Here is a 23,146-nt window from a genome sequence, read left to right on the forward strand (position 1 = left end):
ATCAGTGTTGTGATATTGTCAGACAAAAATATATTTCACACCAAAACGTTTGAGAATCTCTGCTAACAATCCTAATCAAGAATGATTAATAAATAAAACCCACATTTATGTCAACATCATCCACTAGATACTGTATAAAGTGTGGCAAAAGTGGGGAAAACCTCACTGGAAAAAAAGCTATGATGCTGAATTTTAATAGCAAAAAAAAAGAAAAAAAAAAAAAAAAAAAAAGCAAAATCTGAAAAAAAAAAAAATAAAAATGAAAGTGTTCCGTTTCCATAAAGACATTTACCTCATCTGCTGGCTCTGACTTGATCTTGCCTTCCATGTTGTCTGGTGTGGAGCCCGACCCCATGGCACCATTGCAGACTCCTAACAACCCCTTTCCCTCCAGATCTTCAGTCTTTGGCTTGATGTCAGCGGGTTCCTTGGAGTCATCCTTGTTGAGAAGGTAATGGAGGAGAGCATGGGTCTTCTCCTTCTTGGGACTCTGCTGCTCTTGCTTGGGTTCCACCGGCCCGGTGGAGGCGCCGTTGTTAAGAGTTGCCCCAGTAGCTGTTCCACCCTGTGCCCCACCTGGGTCTCCAGCTGCCATGCCAGGCTCGTGCCCCAATGCCATCTTCCCGGTAGCCTCAGCTGTGATCTTGGCCACTTCATCTGGTGTGTTGCCATTCTGCAGGAGCTTGTGGAGGATCTTGTGCTTCTCCTGTAGAGATGCTGTATAGTGGGAGGAACAAACACCTCCAGCTCCACCTGCTCCTCCCAGATTTGACACCAGATTGCTGGAGGAGGACGATGACGAAGACACCCCTGTTGAGGTAGGACTGGTGACACTGCCCTCCATCCCACCTGAGGTGTTGGTTCCAGGGCCTCCTGAAGGAACAGGGGGGATAGTGGAGCCACTTCCCACTCCCAACCCCAGATCCTCAGCTGGGGAAGTGAGGAGCTGCAACAGTTTCTTGTGGCCCTTACTGTCAGGAACTCTCCTGGGTGGTTCTGTGGAGGATGGTCCTGTCTCTCCAGCACCATCCACATGCTCCTTTCCTCCTCCTGGAGCCTGACTGTCAGGCCTCTCCACTTGGTTGACACCAGCGCTGCCACTTGCACTGCTTTCAGCAGGGGGTGCATGGCTGTGGTGATGATGGTGGTCTGCAGCAGCAGAGCCAAATGCACCAGCAGGGCTCTTGGAGTCACCATGTCCTGGGGTTGACTTGCAAGGCTGGGTGGAGGAATGAATACTGGGAGAACTGTCAGGTTTGTGAGCTGGGGATGCAGAGGCAAGGACTGAGGGGAGGGACGGCAAAGAGGTCCCCACACCCTCACTGATGGCCTGCAGGGCATTCAGGGAGCTACTTGAGAAGGAGCTGCCGCCACCACTCCCAACCCCTCCTGAACCCATGGGGGAGTGCATTCCTGCAAGGAAACCAGCACAGCTTCTCAATGGTCTGCACAAGAACATAGACTTGTCAACAATACGGAAACTTCTAACTTGATACTGATTCTAAGGATGGCACTCTATGCTATTTTCAATACTACAGTGGTAAAAAAAAGCAAAACACAGGAACTTTTAATAAATGCTTTTAAATAAATAAATAAATATTTTGAATAAAGTCAGAACGCCACAAAAATACAATGAAAAAATAAACATTTTACACAGAAAAAAGGCAATTAATACGATATATATATATATATATTAGCTTGTGCAAACATTCAGTTTTCTTCCGAGCAAGCTCTAGTAACAGTCTACAGTAAGCAGTAGCAATGATGTATATGTATACATTTACATTTACAGCATTTATCAGACGCCCTTATCCAGAGCGACTTACAATCAGTAGTAACTTAGGGTTAAGTGTCTTGCTATGGTAGTAAGTGGAATTTGAACCTGGGTCTTCTGGTTCATAGGCGAGTGTGTTACCCACTAGGCTACAACCACACGGACTGATGGTCTTGATGGTCTTTCAAATGCTTTACTAAATTTGTTGGGCTGTTCACTTAGACAGCAACAACTTTGAAGCACTTCTTGCAAACGGGGTTGTCCACATCTTTTGGTTTTCAATTGTATCATCAATTCGTGTCTGACTATTTACATTTTTGACAACATTACAAGAATACTGATATTGTTGTACACAGCTGATTGAAGACATCAGATACAAATCACTGCTTACAAACTCTCACTTCAGTGTTAATTTTTCAAAATCAACTTTTAATTTTATTTTCTTTCGTGGAAATAAAGGAGGCTCGTAAGTACTGAGTACTGGTATAGTAGAAGCGGAATGACTTACCACCTGGGGAGAACTGGCTAGCACCCATTTTTGGACTGCCCTTGGTGCGAGGAGACATTAGGATGTTTTGCTGGGGTCCATTTATGCCAGGGCTCCCAGCAGGGCTGTTCATCCCCCCAAGGCCATAGCCCCCCGTGGCTTGAAATGGAGGCTGCTGGTGCTGCTGGTGCTGCTGCATGCCAGGTCCAGGATTCATTGGGTTCATCTGATTCATTGGACCCATTTGACTCATCTGGTTCATTGGACCCATTTGACCCATCTGGTTCATTTGATTCATTTGACCCATCTGGTTCATTTGATTCATTTGACCCATCTGGTTCATTTGACCCATGTGATTCATGTGATTCATCTGGTTCATCTGCATCATTCTGTTTCCCATGTTGCCCATGCCCCCTCCAGTGTTTGGGTTGCCACCATAGATGGAACCACCACCCATATGTCCCATTTGACCCATATGGCCCTGTTCATTCATCCCATACCCCCTGTTCATGCCCATCCCCATGCCACCACCAGGGCCCATATTCATCTGGGGACTAGGGTTGGCATTGCCCATTCCCGGTTGCCGCATACCACCCGTCTGGCCTGTGCGACAGCCATTCTGTTCCCTGAGGAAAGACAAGAGTCCAATATCAGATCAGAACGTAGCACCGGATTGCACACTGACAATATGGCTGCATGTGGCCCTCATAACATTTTAACAGAACATTATGTGTTTAGTGTGTATAAAACAACTTGAGTTAATACATTCTGTTTGGTTTAAGTAGGACAAATGGATTTCATTATAGCATTAAAAAAAAAAAAAAGACAAAATATGAGCATGTGCAAATGTAAACATGTGTGTGTTAGGGCTCGACCTCTGAAGCAGGTGTGTAGATATGAAGCCTTGAGGTTCATTGGTCATGGGGTGGCGGTAGAGCTTGCTTTTAGTCTGGGCAGTAACGGGGGTGCCATCAGACAGAGAAAAGCGATACAGAGGAGTCTCCGCATGACCATGAAGGAAAGCTAAGACAGAGAAAGACATTTTGCACAGGTCAGAAAAACATTGCAGAATGTCAAATAGATATATATTACAACAAGACAGCTCAAACTGCAGTGCATGTACCCTCATGATAGTGACGTTTGTGTGACCAGGGTTGCCCATCACTGTGCTGTAAGAACATCTGGATGCATCTACGCAGAAGGTCCTCCCAGCCAGGACGCATTGGCGCACGCAAGGAATTCTGGTCTATCTGTATCAGCTTGCCTGGTTTTTGCAAATCAGTTTATATAATAGGATCACTTTGAATAGTGACAATATTTAACAGCTTGCAAATAACCAATTTCACCAAACTGCAATTTAAACTATAGACACAATGCAAGTGTAAATCATTCATTTACATTAGAGGATGGTTAAGAAGATTGGATGGTTCCTGGTTAGAAGTGAAGCTGATGTCTCACCTGACAGCTCGTGTCTGGTACTGAAGCTCTCAGTTCGTTCCACTGCAGTCACACGGCGAGCCACACAGATCATACAGGATTGCAAATCTGACACACATTAAATATTTAGGTTAGACAGTGTCAAAATATTGTGGGGGGAAAAAATATATATTTTGTGAGAATAGCGTAGCATACATTTTTGAAAAACCTCCCTGTCTCACCGTATTCTGATTAATTTAACAGCCTCCTTGAACAATCTATATTTCACAATAATAGCCGAAGCAAAAAACTGATACAAGTTTAGACATGGTACACGACTTTAAATGGGTTTTAGTGTAAATGAAAAAGGGTGTTAATAGTGCAGAGTGTAAACAGACAGCAGATCGAAGACTCTGAGTGACCTGAGGGTAAAGTGGTTTGGTGTGTATCTGGATTAGGCTGACAGTTTGTGAAACATGTCTCTTTAAAATAAGAGCGTGTGTGTTTGTTTTAGATGTTCAGGAAGGTGTAATAAAGGTGTGAAGACACTGCAGAAAGTGTGACAAGTGAGGATGGTGGATAATGGTTCCGGTCTGTGTCTTTAGGTAGCCCAAAATGGTTTTTGTACACAAGTGTGGTATAGATCTATTAAATATAGCATGTTCAAACTCATCAAATACTGTGAGCCTGTGACTTTGAGGTTCATACATCACACTTTTTTTATATGGCAAACAAAAAACTTGCAAATGACATTGAAAACTTTTTTCAAAATGACTGCAGTAATCATGTCTGGTTATAATGTGTGTTCATTACCTTCTCCTTCCTCCATCATGGCTTTAGGCTGAGTCAGGGCAAAGCACTGCATGGTTTCAAAACGAGGACCACCGGGACCCTCCTCTGTAGGGCCGTGGGCATGACCAAACTTCACCTGCATGCGGCAGTTAAAGGTGTGGCTCTTTTGCCGTGGAGCCTCACCCCCCCACGACACTCCATTCACTATAAGAAATAAATAAACGGGTCAACATACAGATAAGAGGGAGGATTCACTCTTAAATACACACTAAACAAATTTCTCATTCCCTGCCCATACCACCCCAGACACCCAGTATGAGAAGCAGCATGCGCCTCGGTGAAGCTGAGCTAATGGGCTGCAGGAGCACTGCAGTGGGGCAGCTGAACTCGAAAACTCTGGGCAGTGTCCAACAGAGCAGCCTATCAATCTTCATTAGAGAGACGCATACACACACAGACACACACACACACACACACACACACACACACACACAAATGCCCATATATTCACATCTATTGGTCCCTAATCTACAACAATTACCACCGTGTTTTCAGTGTAATTTATGGAGGCACCACTAGGTGGTGCTACCTGATCGCATCACACAATAAATGAACATATTAGATTTATGATGGCCAAACAAAACATTAGATTAATAAACAAATCAGACAAATATGCCACAAAATATGTTCAGTGCTTTTTATACAGTAGTAAATAAATAAATAAATAAATCGCCAGGGTGGAAGGTTTTAATTGTGTGCTGAGGGCAGCATATGTTCTGGTGGAAAAGTGTGTGTGTGTGTCTGTGTCTGTGTGTACACAGAGGCGATCTACTGTTGAGTTAATCTCAGTGCTGCTTTAGCTGAGGAAACATTCATAATTAATGAGATTTATAAATAACCACAGAGCAGCTCAGATGCACACTCTTACAGAAGGACCATAAGTACACATCGGGATTAATTTAGTCACTATGACTAAATGATTCAGCATGTCAGAAACATTTCAGTAATATAGATGTTATACAAAGGAGTGCCTTAAGAGCAGCCCAATATCAGTCAGGCGACTAGACCGTGAAGCAGTGATTAATTACACCATGTAAAGCGTCATAACGTAACATGGCACGGTATGAAGAGCTTTAGTCTAGAACATACATGCACTGTGTTTACATTCAGGAAGTCTTAAAACATAGATATATAAAGAATCATCAATTTATATGCACATTTTCCCCACATCAACAAAGGGAACTTCCTAGTCCCATGGGGGTTGTAACCACAGGGTGTTGAACACATTACAAAAACTCACGAGCATTTGAGTAAAGGGTTAATGAGGTGGTCATTTTAGTTTTAAATTGAAGGTAGAATCTATTGTCATTTTCTTTTTCACACTTTCCCACATTTTTGTTGAGTTGATGGGTTTAATGTATGTTAATGTATTATATGAATATGGGTATTACACTGTACAGTTGTGGCCAAAAGTTTTGAGAATGACAAATCTTTTGTTGTCAGTTGTTTTTGTGGTGTATTGTTACAAGTATAAATACAAGCATTTTAGTCTAAAAGGCTTCTGTTGACAATTTCGTCAAGTTCATGCAAACTACATCACGTTTCCCCCGAGCCACTTAGTTATCACTTTGGCCTTATGGCGCGGTGCTCAATCATGCTGGAAAAAGCAAATGTTCTTCACCAAACTGTTCTTGGATGGTTGGGAGTAGTTGCTGTCGGAGGATGTTTTGGTACCGTTCTTTATTCATGGCAACAAAATTGTGAGTGAGCCAACTCCCTTGGATGAAAAGCAGCCCCACACATGAATAGTGTCAGGATACTTAACTGTTGGCATGAGACAGGGCTGATCATTTTTCCAGATGCCCAACACAATCAGAAAGGTGTTTCATCAGAGAAAATGACTTTACCCGAGTCCTCAGCAGTCCAATCCCTATACATTTATTTTTCAGAATATCAGTCGGTCCTTGAGGTTTTTCTTGGAGAGAAGTGGCTTATTGCTGGCTCTTCTTGACACCAGACCATCCTCCAAAAGTCTTCGCCTCACTGTGCGTGCAGATGCACTCATGCCATTCCTGAGCAAGCTCTGCACTGCTGGAACCTTGATTCCACAGCTGAATCATCCTTAGAAGACAGTCCTGGAGCTTGCTCAACTTTCTTGGGAACCCAGAAGTCTTCTTCAAAACACTTGAAAGTTTTTGATGCTCTGATAAATGGCTGATTTAGGTGCTATCATAGTAGCAGCAATATCGTTGCCTTGTGAAGCCCTTTTTACGCAGCACAATGATGACTGCACATGTTTCTTTGCAGATAACCATGGTTAACAGAGGAAGAACAAGCATCACCCTCCTTTTAAAGCATCCGGTCTTCTGTTCTAACCCAGTCAGCATGACAGAATGATCTCCAGCCTTATGCTTGTCAACAGAAAAAAAAAAAAAAAAAAAAAATCACATGTCTCATTCTCAAAGCTTTTGGCCACAACTGTAGAGAATGGGGGAGTAAATGTGCCCATGTAGCTCTATACTTTGTATTACTACGTTTATTACATATACTACATTTATAATAGAGGCCAAAGTGTCCTATGTCACTTTAATCAATCTCTAACTCCACATTTCCATGTTTCCCTTACTCAGTAGCCATTTGAATTACAAATTGGGATGTCAACTTTTTTGACCACATTTATAGAACGCATCTATCTAGCGCCTTGTGCGTTATCATATTTTGTGCTCATAAAAAATATTTAACAATTATCTGTGGTTCCCAGTTAGGAGCAATTCTGCATCAAATTACTTACGACTACTAAAAAAGTTCCAATAGACATTTCAACAGGTTTTGATTTGGATATTTATAAGGTAAATACTCAAGTTCTGTGAAAAATTCAAGGGAAGAGATGAAAAAGAGAAGAGAGTCGGACCATTGGACTTGGGCAGGTTCTTGTGAAACTCCTCTCGGTCTTCGTCATGCAGGATGTTGTACACACTGGTGTTGATAAGCTCCTCCTGCTTGTACTGGAGATACTGGGTGACGTTGTCGGACACAAACACTATGTTGCCCTCCCGGTTCACCACGAACAGGAAACCATCCAGGGCCTGGTTAATCATGGGAAACAAAGACTCTCTGAAACAGGAGTTCCATCTAACCTCCAAAAACAAATAGGAAAAGCAGAAGTCAGAAACAAAGGCAGCAAGAAAGAATGAAGAGACTGAGAGATTGTTGAGGCGGAGCAGAAGGGAGAAGAATGAAGAGAGCGATAAGAAGAAACAGATGGGATGTGTAAGGGGAGATTGATGAATGAGACGGACAGATAAAGGGAGGTGGTACCGGGGGTGGGGGTGGAGATGGGTACACACAGTGTCCAGGAGACTCAAGGTCTTAATCAGTGTGCTGTTGGTGACAGTGACTGATGATCGTCCACAGAGTCACTCAATCAGAACTTGAATCTCATTAGAGCTCCGCTACCCCCAATCAATAACCAGCCAATCAGTGGACAGAGGTGCAACCTTTGCCCCGGCCCACCCGCTCACCTGTAGCAGGAGTGGCCCCAGATGGTCCTTGTCGATGACTCCCTGGCCAGTAGAGGACACGTCTGCCTTTTGAACATCGTCGTCGCTCGATGCAGCCTTACCTGAAAAGTGACAACTTATTTTTTAGACTCCTTCAGAAAACACACACAAATAAATTCTTATGAATCAATGCAGTCCCTCTCACACACACTCAAAACAGCTTCAAGGGATACAAGACAAACGTCCAGGTTCAATTTCCAGTGCATCGGCACCCACCAGAGGGCACTCTTACTCAAGCTTCATGAGCAGGTTTGAAAGTAGGGATTTTTTTATGTTTTATCCAATATAAGGCAGGGCTGAAGGGTGGGTTTATGCTGCAGGTAACGGCTCGTCTCGCTCTTTATATTCAAGGAGAGGCGGCGGGCAGAAAGATGTATTAATGCGGAGCTGAACCTGTCTGGGGCGAGTTGGGGGGGATGATTCCATTTGATGAGCTCCCTGGAGGAAGAGCTGCCAGACTCTCACAAGACGGAGACGCGCTTCAGTGGCCCGCCGCCTCACCTCACACATGCTTCCCGTCTCACCGCCACGCTGTCTCACCATCTCCTGAGTCTACCAACAACTTCAGCGGCGCATCACACAATGCTCTTCAAATAAAAATGAGACAGCAGCATGCAAAGAAAGGAAACAATGGCCAGGTGTGGGAAAACAGGGTGAGAATACCTTTTGCACACACACACACACACACACACACACACACACACACACACACATATATATATATGGGAGAATATGAGAATATGAAGCAGACACACAAAAACAAACGTGGGAGGGAAAATAATTAAAAAAAAAAAAAAAAAAAAAAACAGTAAGAATATAACATTGAGAGAAAGGAGGAACAGAGCGGGGAGAGGAAAGGAGGGACACAGAAACAGACGGCGTGCCACTTCATTATTCACTTCCTGTAACTATGGCAACATGTCTCTACAAAGTCAGAGACAGCTGTACCCTCTTCCCCCTTCCTGAAGAGATGGCTGAGATTTTGAGAGCTGTCACCCAAACGTCTCCTCCCCCCCACTCACAACCAGCGCATCCCTGCCAATCACCTACAGCGCCCCCTACTGCTGTGTGCCACGGCGGGTCGAACCAGGACAATTGAGTCGCGTTACCAGGAAATGCGTTCCAGCCAGGTTTTGCGGTCACACACATTGAACACATAACACGTGCATCTGAGGACCGCTGACTAATTACGGCATTATTATTAGAATAATTATTGCTCCATCCTTGCACCTGCACCGGGTGAAGCATCTGCATCCACTGGACGCCACAGTGGCAGCTGCCAACTAGGCTTTCCAAAAGAATTTTTTTAAATAAAAAAAAAAATCACCAGCACACACACTAACCGTGGAAAACACGGCACAGCACCATTTACTCAGTTGCAGTTTACTCACACACTGCATTTGCTGGTTAGTACTGCAGCTACTGTATTGTAGAGATAGTCAAATCTTCCAAACTAAATGATTAACAGTGCTCAGACAAACACTACTTGTGCAATGATGCCAATGTTAGAACAAAAAAAAAAAAAAAAAAGGGTTCCCTGCCAGTGCTAACCTGTCCTTCCAGTTTACCTCATGCAAACACACTGGAATTTACATAAACGGAAAGCAGGGAAACTGGAAAGTTTCTCACATTGCCACTGAGCAGCAGGGATGGGTATTAAGAACTGGTATAAATAGATACCAGCACTGGACTGGTCACTACAGAAATACTGAAAAGCTCCTTAAACAAATAGGGACACTATTGGTACATTTGTAACAAAGCGACGTCCCCAATTCATAAGCATGCAATACCTGCATGTGTTTTACGATTTCATGCAGATTGAAACCACATATTTGTGCTCAATTGCACAAAGTACATTGTGTACATGATTATTGCAATGTTATTGATGGCAACATGCCAGAGTACAATGCTAGGACATTTAGTGACAAAGGTCCACCTTTGCAACATGTTTGTTACTTGAAAGTGAAAGCCTTGGCCAACATCAGATGAAAACTCGGTATGAAACCTCTGCAACCCAATGCTTTTCAGAGATGAAGGGGTATAGTGCGTTCGGAAAGTATTCACAGCGCCTCTCTTTTTGTAATGTTATGGGCTTATTCTAAAAAATATTCAATTCCCTTTTTCCCTCAGAATTCTACACACAACACTTCATAATGACAACAACAAAAAGTTTACTTGAGGTTTTGGCAAATTTATTAAAAATAAAAAAACATGTACACATGAAAATAAGTATTCACAGCCTTTGCTCAACACTTTGTCGATGCACCTTTTGCAGCAATTACAGCCTCAAATCTTTCTGAATATGATGCCACAAGCTTGGTAAACCTATCCTTGGCCAGTTTTGCACATTCCTCTTTGCAGCACCTTTAAAACTCCATCAGGTTGGATGGGAAACGTCGGTACTCAAGGAACTCCAAAATAAAAATACTCAAGTACAAGTAAAAAGTAGTAATTAAAAAAAAGTATTTACAAAAGTATAAAAGTATTTAGTGATTGGACTAATGAAGTACTGAGTAACTGTTTGATTGATACTTAATAACGTACTGTTTGTAGTAATTAATGGACTAAATCTATAGTTGTCTACTTCTCATAGCACAGTTTAACAAAATGTTAACAAATGCTAAAAGAGTATCCTACCAGCATCCTAAAATTATAGTATTTTGAGAAATTATGGCACACACGCAATTTCTATTCAGACATTGCTCAGAAAATGTTAGTGCTAGCTACAGGTTTTAACCACCTAGCAAAACTGGGGTCTTTTGATTCGTTTCTGTAAGTCTGATGGCATTGTTATGTATGCTTACTCTTTGTGTCTTCCATAATTTGCAAGACCTCAGTCATGCAAATCCACGCTTAAACCACTCATCGTTTACTTTGTGCCTCACCACGTTACATTGTGCATTGATTGGCTGTAAAGGCACACAACACTATTGTGCATTAACAAGTACGTCTGCGCAGCCAGATGAAAACTTTGCCATAAAATGAAGGATTAAAAATGGAATTATTGAATGTACATCATACAGAGGGAAAAATTATGTTGATCATTATGATATGTCTGGCAACACTGAGATGCTCTGCCTGCACAAGTTCGTTTGCGGTCATGTGATTGCATCCAATCAGACGACATTTGATTGGTGAAACTGTGTCATAATGTATTGCTTCTACATCTCAATGGAAAAAAAACGTGTTAGATCTACTGGCGGGTGTGTCTGGCAAAAATTAAGCATTTAAATGGTTTTAAAAATTAACGAGTCGAGTGTTGCCCAATGTAGCTAATTAACAGTACAGTTTCACAGTTTCTTATTCACAAATGTATTCAAGTAACAGAGTAAATGTAACTTGCTATTACTCACCTCTGCTTATATTACATATACAACTCATATCTGCAAAATCAAAACCTTGTTTTTATGAACAAGGAATCCACAGATCTTATACAGGTATTGCACAATATGACCATCTTAATTAAGCACATCCATATTTGAGTGATTTAAAATCAGGACATAAGACATTTCAAACAACTGGAAAGCAACAAATGACTCATACAAGCAAGACACGAAACATGCAAGTGTGCTGACTTTCACAATGAAATGCAGCTACAACCCTCTTACCAATGGCTGTCCTTTTACCATTACAACATCACACAACTTTGTGTTAATTGCTACCGCAGTTCTACTAATGTTTCCTGTCAACCATTCTTGGGTCACACTAATGATTCATTAAAAGGTGGAACAAGTATGTGGCAAGAAAATGTACAAGCATTAGTCATGCCGATGGAAAGTAATATCTATGCCACTACGCTGTGATAAATGTGATGAATTCACTCATTGTCCTTTATATATTGTTGACTAGTAAATCGCTGGGAGTCAACATATACCATTGATTGATAGTCAGCTCAATCTCAAATTGCCTCAAGTTGAGGTTAGTCTGCATTTCATTCGTTCACTTCCTCTGTGAGTGTGTGTGAGAGATCCGTAAAACTCACCTTGCTCCTTGATCTGGCGAATCTGGCGCACAGTTTCCTTTAGAATGGCACATTTGTCGGGCTTCACGTTGAAAGTGTCGATGTCACTCAAGTTGGCAGAGATAAGTTCGGCCAGTTCCTCGATGTACTTACTTTCCTGTTCCCGCCGTCGCTTATCACACCTACAGGGAACAAAATCTTTAAATCATTCATTCAGTGTAATGTGCGGCCCACTTTTTATTAGCAGATGGCCTTACAAGCTACAAAAACACAAAACATTGCTTGAAAAACTTACCCCATTCCAGGGGTGTCACAGGTGGACAGCTTCCGTTTCCGATCAGAACACAGCGGCTCCATGGAGTTCTCCCCCAGACTGGTCATCTTTTACACATATCAACACCTGCACCAACATGGACACCCATGAAATGTCTCAGGACATGAGAGTATGTGCTGGCAAAGTAATAAACAAACATAATGATTGCTCCATTAGTCACTAATGTTGGGAAGTGGCAAAGTTGGCAGATTTTTGTCACCAGATCAACAGCGTGCAACATTCAACAATGGGTTACTGTGAGTTTTAATAAATTGCTTTTACGTCAGCTCCTGTTTTCGGGGAGCGAGCACACACACACACACACACACACACACACTCACGCACTCAACGTAGAGTCACCAATCCACTGGACATGCATGCCTTTGGAGAGTAGCCTTGCTCTGAAGTGACAATGTGACTGGACTGAACTGAACAGGAGTACTGGATGTCTGAAACCCCCCTACCCCCACCCTCAACCACCCACATCAGTCACTGAGTTATTAAAAAAAAAAAATCTATATTCTCCACCTCATGGTTATCTGCAACATCCACCCACCATCCCCCCTCAACCTGCATTTCTTCAGGATTGACCACAGGGGGCCTTCAGCACCGCAGCCCCAGTCAGCCTCGCTCAGCGACAAGCCCCATTATCCAACAGTCTGCCGGTCCACGCGCACACGGCGCCGCACATGGGCTCCATCTAGGAAGAGGAGGAGGGGGAGTGGTCTGATTGGCCACTGTTTTTTTTTTTTTTTTCTTTTTTTTGTCTGTCTGCAGCTGATGCAAGGCAGCGGCAAAAAGAGGGTGGATGGTGGGGGCGAAGGAAAGACAAGTGTGGAGCTGGAGACACATGCAGAAAGAAACCGCAAAGTGAGAGGGGAGGGGGAAACACAAATGCAAAAACAATACAAAAAATATGCGGCCCCTCTACTCTTCACCTTGCCGGTCTTCCCACCTCCGTTTCATATTATATCTACACTCACATCATGCTACTGCTCTGCATCGCGAGTCGAGGTGTGAACTGATCTCACGATTCGATTACGGTTATCAGTGCCTTGGTTTTCAATGCATCCCAGAATTTTTTCTACATTACTTCAGATTATGTTTTCAGATAAATCAGATGATGTCTTGTTCACCTTTATGGACGCTTTGATTCGCAACAACAGGCAGAAGTTTTTATGCTCATTGCAGCAAACCTAACACTTAACACTTCATTTTTAGCTAACACTTTTTAGCGAACACTTTAACACTTCATTTTTAGCTAAAATGTATATTCTGTATCCTATTTATTTATATATTGTATTTCATGTGACGCATCTGTTTTCTGTTTTTTTGTTGTCTACTTTTAAGTTGCACTGTGTAAACTGGAGCCACGTCTTCTCGTCTCTCTGTGTATCTGCACAATACAGAGAAGAGATGACAATAAAGGTTACTTGAACTTGAACTTGAACTAAAGCTGCTTTTTAGAACGAATGCGGAATGCAATGAGAGGTTTGCGTTTCTTAAAAACAGTGACCAATGGGTTTGGGTGTAACCTCTACGGTTGGTCGACTGCGTTGACGCAAAATATGCGCACTGGTGCACCTAAAACAAGGGAAATATGACATATGGTGGGTTGCTACTATAATGTGAAAATTAAAAACACTAATTGACTAATTGAGAGTCCACTATCAAAAAAATTGTTAAGAGTCCTAGTCCTAACAGGATGAAACCAGATAATCATAGCTGTTATTTTGAAGATGCAGGTGCAAGGTCGGAAAATGAAAAACTAGCACACAGAATTCGATGTTCCAAAGAGTCTCTCAGTGCAAATATGCAAAGATTTTTTCATGTAATTAATAAACACGATTAAATGTTCTTAGCTTTTAGTATGATCTAAAAGTTAAGACAACAAAGTGACCAAAATAACAAAACTGAGACGCAAATGGCCACTTCTCTGAGAAGTATATCTAGAACCTTAACAGCCCACCAAATTCTGGTCAAATGAGACCAAGAAAAACAACACATATTTCATGCATCCCATTTGCATAAGCATCAGAGGTGAGGTGCTAACCGCTACTGACTAGATCTGAATAGTAGAATGAACCTTTAGAAGAACTCAAACTGGTGAACATATCCTCCTATCTGGTGAGAGCGCTCGACTTTCCACCAGTATCAGACCCAATCTCAGTTGCAGAAGTCATTAAACTTAGCGGTGGAGGGGATCTAAAGGTCCCTAAATTCAAGAAAATATTCCAGGACGATACTCTGGACCACATATGGAAGTGTGCAAAGCCCATTCTAGCTGATAAAATTGATAAACTTTATCTGCATACTATTGACTGAAGCCAAATATTTTCCGTTCAGGTGATATCACAGTGCATATAAAATGCTTTGCACGTATAAAAACCAGTAAAACTGATTAAAAAACTGATTAAAGGGCCAGAAGTATTGGGCCCACAGCGTTGGGTACCAGAGATGACACCAGGAAAGCCAAAGTTAATTGTGCCAACAGTTGGGTCAGAGGTCTCTCTCACACACAGAGCAAAATTTATATATTATAAAACTGGAAGTGACACTGAGAGAAGGTGGAAAACTATGAAGAAAACACACTCGTGTAGATGCTGGCATGTCGCAGTTTAATACCATCCGGTATTTCAACCTTACTGTGTGCGGTTGAAAGACTCTTCAGATCTGAAATAACACACACATACATAGTGTTACCATTCTGTTCAAAAGTGAAAGGTGCCCAGTCTCCATGCGGTGTGTAACTCAACTAAAGTAAATCTCAAAAGTGCAGGCTGATAGTTCCACCTAGTTCATCTTAAAATGGTATTTAACATCAGTTCCAAACCCTAATTGACAACTGTCCATCGAAAATGATTTTAAACAGACCTATCGTGGCACTTCAGACAAACACTAAAAATACCTTGTGCATTGTTATCTTTATGTACAAGACATGTACCAAAAACAAACAGAATTGGGGGTCCAGAAACCGATGTACAGACCATACCTGTGCTGTCGCACCCCTAGTCTGTAGTGAACGGACCAATTCTATTCGATTTTTCGCACAAAAGATGTCTAATTGCACAGTGAATGAGATGGCCCAGGAGAATGGTTTATTATTTGAAACTGAATGCCCCAGGGAAATGGGTCAACTCCAGTCTGGTGCCGGCAAACTGGAGAAGTCAATTACATGCCACAGAGAGATGGACACGGTGGGCTAGAGGGAGGCAGTGGGCTTAAAAAAACTGAGACGCCGCCCATTCTGCCAACGGATGCATCAGCGCACTCGGCACTCGGGTGGAACAACGAGAGGTGCACCAATCATTTAACAGTTCTTCTGCTGGTGTGAAACGACACTTTCAACATTTTCCAACCAGAACACATACAGCTTCAGGTTTCCCAGCCTTCTGTTACTAATGTCGTTGATGTCGACCATCAGGGTCAAGAGTTGGTGGATAACAGTGATGCCCAAGAGTGGCGGGTTTCTGTTGATTCAGGACACACAGGCATTCCTCACCAATGACACACCAGGACTGTTGTCGTGTTTTTTGAGGACCTACAATGAACACTATGTTGACTAAATATGCACTCCAGATAACCAATTTTAATAAAACCGTTTTCCAAGTGATGATTACAGGGCAATAGAAAAAAAAGCACCAGCCAAAAATTGTGCAGTCCAAAATTAAGAAATAGGGATAAAAAATATGAGCCATAATAATTATAATATAGTCATAATAATATTAAATCACAGTTTACAGAGATGGGTATATTCATTATTTCAGTTGGCTGCTTGGTCTAATCACAATGAGGCGATTATGTAACAATTGCAACAGGTCTAGAAATGAACCCCTATGCAACAACACTTTTTTTTCTTCTTTTCTCTCAAAGTAAATCTTTGTAGGACAGAAGGAAATAAAGGGAGCCAGCAAAATGTAAATGGGCATTCTGTTAGTGGCACTATACAAAATTATTATTTGCAATTTAAAAAACAAAAATGAACAAAATCAACAAAGGGCAAAATTTAATCTACTGTCCAAAGAAACCGGGACATCAAGATTTTTAAATATGAAAAATGCCCTGCCTTAAGCAAACATGAGTTGTAGTTTGGTCCTCATAAGGCACAGGAATTTCTTTTGGAATCAATGACTGTGCAGAATCAAAATACTGCAAATGAGGGTCAGGTATTCTGGAGAGAAATACAGAATCTACCCTCACCTATTCACACCATTCCTCACAATCCAAACATAAGAAAAAAAAAAAAAAAAAAAAAAAGAGGCCAGCAAGGATCAGGAGATTTTTCTGATTTACTCTCTCACAGCCAATGAACAGAAATCAGCACGCGGCCTCAAGTCTCTGTAAAAACGGCACTAAATAGCTGATCCTAAAACAGCTATTTAGTGTTTAAAAGTTAGCTAACCGCTGAAGGTCGGCTCGGTGGCGTGATGTGAGAAACTAGCGGCGAGCGTATCGGCGTTGCCGTGACAGCCAGTCGGGGGCAGGGCAACAACGGGCATGTTTGCGAAGAAAATGAGCATAAATGATTTAGGACGTGGAGAAGGATGGCGCCCCAATCACGGCTGCTTTCATGACTAATGATGTTTGTGTGTGTGAGATCTATTAGGCAGCTGTTTACAAGCGTGACTCTGCTGTCGGGAAGGCAGCAGGGACGGGGGGAGGCGGGGCCCACGGGGGACTGAAATGTATGGAGAGTTCTAGACAAATCCTTTCTACCTCAGCTTCACCATATATTTCACATTATCAGCACGCACCTTTTTCTCTAGGTTTCTTTTTTGTCCTGGGAAAAATTGCATGGTTTTCGTGAATTACGAATGTAGATACGAACTAAAGTGCAGAAACCGTATCTGAGGTGATGATGTGGTCTGAACAGTACTATTGGCTCATTCAGTACACATCAATTAAAAGCATGCACATCTAACCTAATGAAACAAAATGCATACCAAGCTAATTAAAAGCTATGATAACTGAAGGGCAACTGGGCAAAATCATGTGATGATTTTGTGATGTCCACTGACACCAGTGGAAGATTTAGGTGTAGACGATGCTGTAAGCTGCCCAGGGTTACAACTTGTCGGGTGCAAAACATGTATTTGGGGGGGGGGGAGCCTTCCATTACAGTACCCATCTCGTGGCCCTAATGCGTGCATGGTGAACCTGCAACTTTCCAGAAACAGGAGGGAACTGAGAACAAGGCGGTCGAGGTCCGGCATTTCCCAGCACTAAGTATTCCGGATCATGTGTTCATACGTGCATTTGTTTATCTAACCCATTCTGCATGTCCCACAGAGGACTTTGCTCCATTCAGCATTGGCTCAGTTTCAACACATCAGGATCTGTTACACGGTGAGATCGAGAGCGGGGTGCATGATGAGAAAAGCCAAACCTAGATCACGGATTTAAGAGACTCTCATGCAGAAGCTGTTGCAGGCGGCAAGGAAAAGCGCATTGAATGTGAACACACATACATCCGTGAATACACACACACACACACACACACACGACAGCACACTCCTGACAGGCAAAAAATAAACACAAAGCCCTCTCGGTTCTGAGTCATGAGAAGTAATGAACCTGCTCTGAGGAACAGAAAACAAAAGACGAAAAAACACACCCACAACAACATGAGTCATGGTCCAGACACGACAACCTCAAACAGGATCATCCCTCTAACTGGCTGCTGTCGTCTCACACAAAGCCACGTTCAGCCTGAGACCAAAACGTACCAAGAAATAAACTTGCATACTTTAAACAGGCAAAATATTATAACCAATATTGAAAGTGAAGTGATTGTCATTGTGGATCACAGCACAGCACGCAGTGACACAATCACCTTTGTTGAGCAGTGGGCAGCCATGAAAGGTGCCCGGGGAGCAGTGTGTGGGGACAGTGCTTTGCTCGGTGGCACCTTGGTCCCACCATTTTACACTAAAACATAGGATGGTAGTAGCCTAGTGGGTTACACACTCGCCTATGAACCAGAAGACCCGGGTTCAAATCCCACTTACTACCATTGTGTCCCTGAGCAAGACACTTAACCCTAAATTGCTCCAGGGGGACTGTCCCTGTAACCACTGATTGTATGTCACTCTGGATAAGGCAGTCTGATAAATGCTGTAAATGTAAAACATCCATGCTATGACTCTGTCCGACTTGTCTTTTGGTGCAAAAATTCCAAAGAGTAAATCCTTTAATTGACAACTCTGACAACTGTGACAACTGGACCAGCATCTTACTGGCTGGCCAAGCAATGGCCGGACCTGTAATCAGAAGGTGGCCGGTTCGAATCACTGAGGTCACCTTGATCAAGGTACTGTCCCCTACCTTAGAGCACTTATCATACCCCCTCACCAATCCTCCAGCACTTCTTAACTGGTCCCGCCATCACTCAAGGTACAAGGAACACCCTTCTCTCACTTGGCACCTTGGCAGTGGAATTAGGGCTGACTGATATGAAAAAAAAATGATCAAGATATACTTTCACATATTGAACGATTAGATTTTTCGATTAGATTTTTCAAATTCTGATATGGCTTGAAAACTGAAGACACCAGAGATAATAAAGAGTTTATTAACATATGAAACCATGACATTCGCTGCGCTCCTTTTCTAGCTTTACGCCAGTGACAATCAACTTCTTGATATCCAAACAGCGGAGTCAGTGGCACAACTCCAAAATCTCAAAAGCAAAATTCCTGGACAAGATTCTATTTATCATACATATTACTGAAAGCAATGCAGATCATGTCAACATATGAGCCTATGAATAAAGTTTTAATTGTTCCACGGTAAGTCCATTATCAAAAATTTCCTTTCAGAAAAAGAATTATTCTTGTATCCTATATATTTGGTTAGCAGAAAGATGGACTGAACAGTGTCACAATTACGCTGTTAACATGGTTATTTAAAGCTCTGACTAGACAGTCAGCGGTGCATTTCAGCTCTGGGTCAGAGTGGCACGCATCCTTGAGTGCATTCTATTGAGGTAATTCTAAGAACTGGCCATGGCATCCAGGCACATGCAGCTTTATACAGTCTATAGTCAGATCTCAGCGCATCAGACGGCTTTCCCTGGATGGTGAAATGTGCTTTCTCTGGCAGCACCACAGAAAATTCAGGAGGCAGTAAGGAAAGAGGAGAGGGTGGAAAAAAGGAAGTTCTTGTTGACAGAGGTGCAATTTCCTTAGCGAACTTTTGGGTTGGCTGGGCACCATGATTTCAACGTATCTGATCGGGCCTGAAGAGAGTTGATCCACTACTCCGGCAGATGATATTGTAAAAAGGAAGCTTGTACAGGTACAAATGAGATTGTGCTGGGAGTCAACATGACGTCCGATTGCCTTAAATTCCTCTCTAAGGCATCCAGCAGACCATCATGCCTTTCTAGCGCTACATGTGTTGAGCAAATACCAGTAAAACTTAATTTTCCTGCCGCACTCACTCCACTACTGGGCAGCATGAATGTGCATGAAACGGGAATTTCATGTGCGGAAAATTTTACATTTATGATTGAAAAATAGCTCAAAGAATAGAGAACACGACTATAACAGTGTTGGGGCATGGAATAGTGTTGTTTTTGTCAAATAAACGTATGACAAAACATCTTCGTCAACAAACCTTTTTAACACGAGACGGTCACGTGACAATCATGTTGTTGGTCATGTGACAATAACTAATGAAATATATCATGTAATACTGTTGATTAATAAAAATGAGAATAAATAGGATTTACAAGTCATAAACTTGTACCACTATGACTTCATTTTCGTTGATGAAAATGAGACGAGTTTAATTGTGTTATTATACTTGTTCTGTTTCCTGTAGCTCCTACCTGTTGCACAGAAGATGTCACTTCCAGAATCACAACATTACTTAGATTTCAGGATACTTATGATGGTTGAGCAGATGGCTTTGAGAAAATGACAAAGTGATATTCGGACAGACTTTCTTTACAATGAAAAGTAGGAAAAAAACAGAATGTGTGGTCTTAAAACATTCCACCCATGTCTGGAATGAATGTAGTATACTCTTGAGTCGATGATGTAAAAATAATATAAGATAACCTTGTTTTGATCAGGAAATGGGAAATGTGAATAAAAGAAAATGTTCTTTTTGTCTGTTCTACTTGGTACTTGCACTATATTGTCTGGGATAAATAGAATTGCAAAAAAAAAAAAAAAAAGATGCCATTTTCATTAACTACAATTAGACAAAGATGTAATCAGTTTTCGTTGACTAAAACTGAAACTAAAAATGTCAGCTTCACTCAAAGACTAGGCTAAAACTAAAAGACCACCAAAAGCAACTATAGCGTGGAACTCTAATCAATTTTCAGCTGCAAATTTTCACTATGATTATTTCATGGGATATTAGTACTGTTAGCACTTTACATGAAATTGGAAAAAAGTTTACATTTCTCTCAGAGATGCATCTATTCACAGTGTCTCTTAGCAGCGGTTTCGGTTACATTCAGCATTAACCAAATATTTAACAGGTGGTGATGGTCATGTGGGCCAATGTGCTGCACTCTCCTCTAAGGTCTTGACCACAGGTGAGGTGCCAAGTGGAGAACATGCCAAAATCTTACAATAAAATCTCACCTGTATTTACTAATCACACCACAAAGAAATGTTGATTATGGTCATTTATGGTCTACTAAGAGTAGTAGTTTACACAGATTTCTGAGCCCAACGTAACAAACATCATGACTATTTTAGAAAGACGCTGAATTAGTTAGAAAATAGAATGAGAAATTTCAATCCTACTGGCAACCCTGACATTTATATTATTAAATATTCGATTTGATAATGTCTCAATCCTTTTAATAAAATTGTATTGTTATATTATATAATATATTATATTTTATATAATAATATTCCTCAATATTCATTATAAAACTGATTTCCTGCATAAGCATTCATAAGGGTAATTAATCATCTATGAACAAAGGTTTGCAGTGGCCAGACATAAGTGTTAAACCACAATACAAATCAATAGATGCTACAAACTGAGGACATGGGGTCACACAGAGGTCATCTCACGTTGGGAATAACCCTCTGTTGCCTGGAAACTCTGCAGTGAATGACTGTGCAGTGCAGTGCTAATTTTGTGTGTGTGTGTGTGTGTGTGTGTGTGTGTGGGTGGGTGGGGAGACGTTCTGGCTTTCGTAGCTAAAATACACCAGACACTTAACATGTTGAAGTGAGTCACAACTGTACGAGAATAAATGTGTAAATACATTTTAAAATTAATACTTTTTTTTATGTTAAAGAAATAACTAAAAACATGTCAATAGTTTTAATTACAAAAATTAATTAGTAGAATCCATTCAAATGTATTATTATTGTAACTATTTTTTGATATTTGGAATTTTGGTCTTTTTATTGTGCAGGGGCACAGTGCATGTTTGGAAAACTGGGAGTCATCTGTGTTCAGACTATTGCGATGCTGCAGCTCACCACCTATCAACCTCCACCTCCGCTCCGGCCCCCCCTTTCCTCCACCTCTCCACCACCAGGTTATTTACTCGCGGCCCCCGTCGCACCTCCAGAAGGGAGGGAGATGAATGTTTTGTTTCTGCCTCCCTGGCAGCTCGAGGAGGGAGAATAATTTGATTTCTCCTCGTCTCTCCTCCATCCACCACCACCCCCTCTATTCTCTTCTCTCTCTCTCGCTCTCTCTCACACACACACACACACACACACACACACCACAAACAATCCCTACCTGCCTGCCTACTTCTCTCTGCACTCTGCCCCCTTTTCTGAAGACACCGCCACCCTCAGTTATAAACCCTCGTAAGAAATAAATTAATAAAAACCAACACAGGAGGTTTGGTTTCTCTGCCAATAAGGCAACTGACAGCCGCAAACATCGCAGCACTCTAATGACCCAGGAGGGCTGAGTAACCAATGTGGCGTGGTGGTAGGCGGGGCAGCCAATTGCACTCTGGGTTTTCAATCATCTGTGACACCACACCTGCGCCATTGAAGCCGGCGCGCCTCGGAATATGCGCCACACACACAGTCACCATGCCAACCACAGCATTAGCTGAAGACGACTCACCTGACAGGGAGGGAAAAGGGTGCTCCGACTCTTCCCCTGTGGGAGATCTGCTGCAAAGTCCAACACGTCGGAACTGCACACATACACAGACAGACACACACAAAGAGAGACAGAGATAATAAGCACTTCTCCCTGACTCTGAATGTTCATTATGATGAAATTAAAGCAGAACGGCCAGTGGCATTAATCAACATCTTAATGACAGCATGGGAAACTGAATTAATCTCCTCATGATGAATTGGGTGCAAGGGTACACTCTGTTTTCTCCTCTCCGGTATGAAGCAGTGATTAGTCACCGTGTGTTTAGTGTGGAGATGTTGGCGCTGAAGACAGGGCTGAAGTCAGAAACACACACACCACACACACAGCAGCCATCCTCAAGAACAACACTGCCTAGAAGCAGCTTTCTCAGACAACACATTTTGGGTGATAATTTAATCTGGATTGAATCGGTCAGTGCCACTGCAATGGTCTGTCCAGCACACACACACACACACAAACATACACATCAGCAATGATTACTATATTTAGGATGAAGGGAGGCAAACGACACTGTACATGGTACATTTCATTTTTATCCCTGCATTCTTTGCAGTTCATCACTGGGAGAGTCACTGGTGTGGAGTGGGTGGCGGTGTGGGTTGCCAGATCCTGTTTTTTTCCCCATCCGCCATATTTGTCATATGAGATGTTATGTGAGATATCAAAAATTAAAGGAAAAAGTGAACAAAAAAGTGAACTGAAGTAACATTGAAAAGGGGAAAAGATGAAAAACACA

At 42.1% G+C, this 23,146-nt stretch overlaps 1 protein-coding gene across 6 annotated transcripts in view; it reads right to left on the reverse strand.

The window, feature by feature from the left end:
* Positions 1-23,146, reverse strand: part of LOC114798208 (nuclear receptor coactivator 3-like) — a 49,879-nt gene that overhangs the window by 8,236 nt on the left and 18,497 nt on the right. For all 6 annotated transcript variants that reach the window (XR_003751031.1, XM_028993711.1, XM_028993708.1 and 3 more), the window contains exons 2-12: positions 22,369-22,441; positions 12,286-12,390; positions 12,012-12,172; positions 7,991-8,091; positions 7,381-7,555; positions 4,491-4,673; positions 3,720-3,806; positions 3,385-3,525; positions 3,137-3,284; positions 2,283-2,887; positions 293-1,413 (exon numbers count right to left, since the gene is read on the reverse strand). Coding sequence is in view for 5 of the 6 variants with exons in the window: in XM_028993711.1 (XP_028849544.1) it covers positions 293-1,413; positions 2,283-2,887; positions 3,137-3,284; positions 3,385-3,525; positions 3,720-3,806; positions 4,491-4,673; positions 7,381-7,555; positions 7,991-8,091; positions 12,012-12,172; positions 12,286-12,371 (2,808 nt within the window). In the remaining variant the exon portion in view is untranslated. The remainder of the gene's footprint in view (positions 1-292; positions 1,414-2,282; positions 2,888-3,136; positions 3,285-3,384; positions 3,526-3,719; positions 3,807-4,490; positions 4,674-7,380; positions 7,556-7,990; positions 8,092-12,011; positions 12,173-12,285; positions 12,391-22,368; positions 22,442-23,146) is intronic.

The sequence above is a fragment of the Denticeps clupeoides genome, chromosome 10 (assembly GCF_900700375.1).
Source record: "Denticeps clupeoides chromosome 10, fDenClu1.1, whole genome shotgun sequence".
Lineage (NCBI taxonomy): Eukaryota > Metazoa > Chordata > Actinopteri > Clupeiformes > Denticipitidae > Denticeps > Denticeps clupeoides.